This window comes from Bison bison, unplaced genomic scaffold, assembly GCF_000754665.1.
Source record: "Bison bison bison isolate TAMUID 2011002044 unplaced genomic scaffold, Bison_UMD1.0 scf7180017863546, whole genome shotgun sequence".
NCBI classification, from domain to species: Eukaryota; Metazoa; Chordata; class Mammalia; order Artiodactyla; family Bovidae; genus Bison; species Bison bison.
This window is the reverse complement of record NW_011494118.1, coordinates 4,155-9,729: the sequence shown is the minus strand read 5'-3', so window position 1 is coordinate 9,729 and position 5,575 is coordinate 4,155. Positions and strand designations below refer to the sequence as shown.

The window sequence follows — 5,575 nt, the reverse complement described above, 5'->3', positions numbered from 1 at the left end:
TAAACATAGCTGCTGCTGCTGATGCTAAGTCGCTTCAGTCATGTCCGACTCTGTGCAACCCCATAGATGGAAGCCCACCAGGCTCCCCCATCCCTAGGATTCTCCAGGCAAGAACACTGGAGTGGGTTGCCATAGCAGTTTGCACTTATTAATCCCATAACCCTAACTTGCCCTTCCATCCTACCATCTCCCTTTTGGTAACCACTAGTTTCCTTTCAATATCAATGAATCTGTTTCTGTTTTGCATATATTGGTTTATATTATTTTTATATTTCACATAGAAATGATATACAGTATTTGCCTTTCTCTATCTGGCTTATTTCACTGAGCATAATACTCTCTAGGTCCATCTACAATGTTGCAAATGGCAGAATTTCATTCTTTGCTGTGGTAGATTAATATTCTATTCTACATAATCACCACATCTTTTTATCCCATTCTTCCACTGATGGACACTAAAGTTCACAATTTTAATCAAAGTGTAAAATCTAGTAGCATTTAGTACATCATAAGGTTGTAATCTGAGAAGGCAATGGCACCCCACTCCAGTACTCTTGCCTGGAGAGTCCCATGGATGGAGGAGCCTGGTGGGCTGCAGTCCATGGGGTCACTAAGAGTTGGACATGACCGAGCGACTTCACTTTCACTTTTCACTTTCATGCATTGGAGAAGGAAGTGGCAGCCCACTCCAGTGTTCTTGCCTGGAGAATCCCAGGGACAGGGGAGCCTGGTGTGCTCCATCTACGGGGTCAAACAGAGTCGGACACGACTGAAGCGACTTAGCAGCAGCAGCAAGGTTGTAATCATAACCTCTATTTACAAAACAACTTCAACTCTCCAAAAGTAAAAACTGTAGCTACTAAGCAAACACTCCTCAATCCTCTGTTCCCCTGGTACCTGCCAACCACTGATTTGTTTTCTGTCTCTATGAATTTGCCATGCTGGAAATTTTGTATAAGTAGAATTAAAGATATAGACCTGAATGTCTAGCTTCTTTCACCTAGCATAATGTTTCCAAGGTTCATTCATGTTGTAGCATGTATCAGTATTTCATTCTTTTATGGCTGAATAATAATGTATTGTACATGGATGTACCTCCTTTTGTTTATCCATTCATCCATTGATGGACTTTGGCTGACTGCCACCTTTTGACTGTTGTGACCAAAGCTACTATGAATGTGGTGTTTCTTTTCTGTGCACCTCACAGCATATGGGAAGTAGGATCTTAATTCCTTGACCAGAGACCAAAGCTGTGTCTCTTGCATTGGAAGCACGGAGTCTTGGAACTACTGTACCACCAGGGAAGTCCCTGTAGCATAAGTTTTGGTTTGAATAACTGTTGAATAAAGTTCTTTGGGGCACATAATAGGGTGTAAAATTGTTTGGTGATGTGGTAGTTCTATTTTCAGCTTTCTGAGGAACCACCAAACTAGTTTTCCACAGTGGCTATTTCTTCATTTTACATTATCAACAGCAATGTATAAGGGTTCCAATTTCCTCATCCTCAGCAACATGTTACTTCCATTTTGCTTTCTTTTTCTTGTAGCCATTCTAGTGTGTGTCGGGTGATATCTCATCATGGTTCTATCTGCATTTCCCTAGTGACTAAGATGTTGAACCTCTTTTCATGTCATTGTTGAATTTGTCTATATTTTATTGGAGAAACATCTACTCGGGTATTTTTCTTTCTTTTCAATTTCAATTTTTTACATTTGGTTGTTAAGCTATAAGAGATCTTCATAGATCTTAATTTAGATCCTATCAGATATGTCTTTGCAAATATATTCTCCCATTCTGTAGATTACCTTTTCACTTTTTTGTGGTCTTTTCACTTTAATGAATAGATATTTCCATTTTGATGAAGTACATATAATCTGTTGGCACTTTTGTTGCTCCTGCATATTTTTCCATATCTAATAGTCCATTTCCAAATCCAAGGTCAGGAAGAGTTACTCATGTGTTTTTGTCCTACTTGTTTTAGTTTTAACTTTTAAATGTAGATCTTTGAGCCATTTTGACCCCAATGGGTCTTTGACCCATTTCTTTATTAAAATTTATTGTATGAAGTAGGTCACTGAATTCCTTTATTGCTTGTGGAAAGCTGGATGTCTCAGCATCATTGTTGAAGAGATTTTTCTTTGCCCATTGATGGTCTTGACACCCCTTTGTGAAAATCAACTGACCATAGATGCATGGATTTATTCCTGGATCCTCAGTTCTGTTCATATAGCAATTTCCCACTATTTTGAATACTGTAGGTTGGCAGTAAGTTTTGAAATCAGAAATTGTAATGCCTCCAAATTTGTTTTTCACCTTTAGGATTGCTTTGTTTATACAGGTCACTTGCAATCCATTATGGATTTTAGGATGAGCTTTCCATTTCTGCTGAAAATTAATTTAATGATGTCAGAATTTTGATACAGATTGCATTGAATTGATAAATCATTTTGGGGACTGTTGAGATCTTAATATGATGGTTCTGATCCATGACCACAGGATGTCTTATGATTTATTTAGAGTTTCTAATTTCTTTCAACACTCTTTTGTAGTGTTCAATATACAAGTCTTGAGTTTCCTTGGATAAAAATTTCCCTTGTATTTTGTTGACTATTTGTGTATCTATGTTCAAATTGACATTGATTTATTGGGATTGCTGTGATGCATTATCTTGTTTTGTTCTTGTGATAATGATGGTCTCATAGAACTATTTAAGTAGAGCTATTTCTCTTCTATTCTATAGAAAAGTTTACAAAGGATTAGTATTAATTCTTCCAGAATGCCTGAGAGCATTCACTATAGAAGCCATCTGTTCTGGTCTTTTCATTTTGTAAAGTTTTGGATACTGATTCAATCTACTTATCTGTTACTGGATTGCTCTGATTTTCCATTTTCTTAAATCAACTTTTTGTATTTTGTGTCTTTAGGAATTTCCCCATTTTATTTAGGTTGCATTTCATGTTGTTGAATAATTGCTCATATGTTCTCTTACAATCCTTTGTAAATTTAAATGATATATGTATATACCACTATTATTGTACCAAATGATATTGCTTAAAACAATAATATCATTATTTATAATATACATTGTTATAAATATTATTTATATATTATTGATAAAATGATACATAATCATTTATATGATTACATAATCATATAAATGATTATACATGTAAATATATGATATGTCATATGATGTAGATATTTTGACATCATATTTAGATATCATGTAAATCAATGATAAAAATATATCATTTCCTGAGCTACCACAGAAACCCATATAATATACATTATGTAATATATAAACTGTCTACATATTTATATAATATATTAAGGGGCTTCCCTGGTAGCTCAGCTGGTAAAGAATCTTCCTGCAATACAGGAGACCCTGATTTGATTCCTGCATCAGGAAGATCCCTTGGAGAAGGGATAGGCTACCAAGACTAATATTATTGAGCTTCCCTAGTGGATCAACAGTAAAAGTTTCAATATTAATCCAAAGTTTACAATGCAGGATACCTGGGCTCGATCCCTGGGTTAGGAAGATCTCCTAGAGGAGGGCATGGTATCCCACTCCAGTATTCTGCCTGGAGAATCCCCATGGACAGAGGAGCTTGGCAGGCTACCGCCCATGGGGTTGCAAAGTTTTGGACACGATTGACCAAATAAGGGCAGCACACAGCACATAATATATTAAAATACTTATTTTTATGTATGCAAATAATGGTAGTATGTGTACCATCATAGCCACAATTACTAATCTAACTCCCTTCTATAACCCTCACAACTCAGAAATGTCACTGAAGGCACTGGATAAAGAAGATAAGAAGGTCACTTTGATTCAGAATAACATAAAGATGATACTGATCTGGGATGCAGTGCATGAATCTAATGACTCAGGTAATGGTTGTGGCAGGGCACAGATCCCTAGGAATTCAAAATGGAACATGATACTCAAAGAAGCAATAAACAGAAATGTATACTTTAAAGGAAACTATGGGTAATGGTGGGGCCACAGGGAAATAGTTCATTAAAGGAGGAGTCATGGATACCCCAAGATATCAACCTTGCCTTTGTCCTGCAGGTCCCATTGTGGTGGGCCTTGTCTCCATACCTGGGATTGAAAAGTTGCTGGATAAAGTCCCCCTGGTTGTGGATGCTGAGGAACAGGCAGTTCCACATGAGACACATGGGGAATTGCTGCAGGAAGTTCCCCCTATCCTGCTGTCAGATGTCATATCTGTTTTTATCAGCAACAGTAACACACAGAACCTCAGTTCTCCAGTCAAATTTGTCTTCAAACATGTGAGTCCTGGAGGGATGAAGATGTGGGTGTAGGAGAGACCTGAGTCCTGGGCACAGCCTTTGTGCTTCAGGGATGTCCGTCACAGGTGCATCATATCCCAAGGAAATTCCATCATGAGCTAGATTTGGGTCAGCATTTCTGAGCAACAGAACCACCAGCTCAAACCTACTTCCTGTTTCTACAGTCAAGGACCTCTGAAACAAAGGGGAAGGTGCACTGTGTCTTCTGGGAGCAGGGCCAGAATGGAAGTGGTCATTGGGCAACCAGAGGCTGCAGGATGATGGACAACAGAGACGACAGCACCACCTGCCAGTGCACACACTTCAGCAGCTTTGCTGTCCTCATGGCCTACTACAATATGCAGGTGACACCCCTCAGAGGGGCTGCATTCAATATCTTTATGTGGAACAAATTCTAACACATGTTAAACCTGAAAAAAATGCTGTCTCCCAGTTATCGCACATCAGTGACCTGGCATGGTATAGCGGGGATGTCTGCTCAAGTTCTTCCAAGGCTGAAATCATTCTGTCAGCTTGGACTGAATTCTGATCTGAGGTTTGCAGTCCTCCTCTAACCCTCTAATTTTGGGCACAATTCAGTTCCTTGTGGTGGTAGGACTGAGGTCTTCTTGACTTCCTATCTGACAACAGGTGTCCATGTTTAGCTCTTAGGGGCTGTGGATTTTCTCCCTGGGACTTGGAAACAATGAACCTGAAAGAACAACACTCGGACAGTCTCTTGCAAGGACTGACAAATTTATTTCTGCAGTCGAGCCTTTTTATAGAAGCAGGAACAAAGAGCTTAGAGTATATGGCCAGCAGAGCGCATACAGGGTTAAGACATAATCAGTAAAAGATATTTCAAGGACAGCACATTCTAAATGACCCAGGTGTTTATCCCATGATCCATTTTCTCAAGCAACATCTTTAATATTATTAAATCTTGGTGCCGAGCATAGCTAAAAGCAGGAGATGTTTTTCAGCTATCGCAAAGCTGAATACTTCTGGCCCTCTGCCATTTTCCCAAGGACCTTCTCCTTCAAGGCTATTTTACACTGTGCTTCCCAACATATTTTCCTTTTGTTTTTAGTTTAAGCATGGCAGCTGCTAGTTGGACTCCATTGTGAGAGGCATGGAGTCTTGAGTAGAGACATCTGTATCCTATAATCAATGACAGAAAAAGTAGGGTGATTAATATATATATAAATGTTGCTTCCTGAAAACCAAGTTCTAGGGTCTAGGGACGATAGGGTTTTAGTTAAAGTATCATAAA

The 5,575-nt window shown here is 38.6% G+C and overlaps 1 protein-coding gene across 1 annotated transcript in view; it reads left to right on the top strand.

Moving 5' to 3' along the window:
• LOC104983871 (EGF-like module-containing mucin-like hormone receptor-like 2) overlaps nt 1-5,498 on the top strand; it is a 9,736-nt gene extending 4,238 nt beyond the window's left edge. Inside the window, exons 5-7 of the mRNA XM_010833393.1 lie at nt 3,790-3,897; nt 4,082-4,302; nt 4,488-5,498. Of these exons, the coding sequence (XP_010831695.1) occupies nt 3,790-3,897; nt 4,082-4,302; nt 4,488-4,721 (563 nt within the window). The 3' untranslated portion in view covers nt 4,722-5,498. The remainder of the gene's footprint in view (nt 1-3,789; nt 3,898-4,081; nt 4,303-4,487) is intronic.
• Nucleotides 5,499-5,575: the final 77 nt, after the last annotated feature.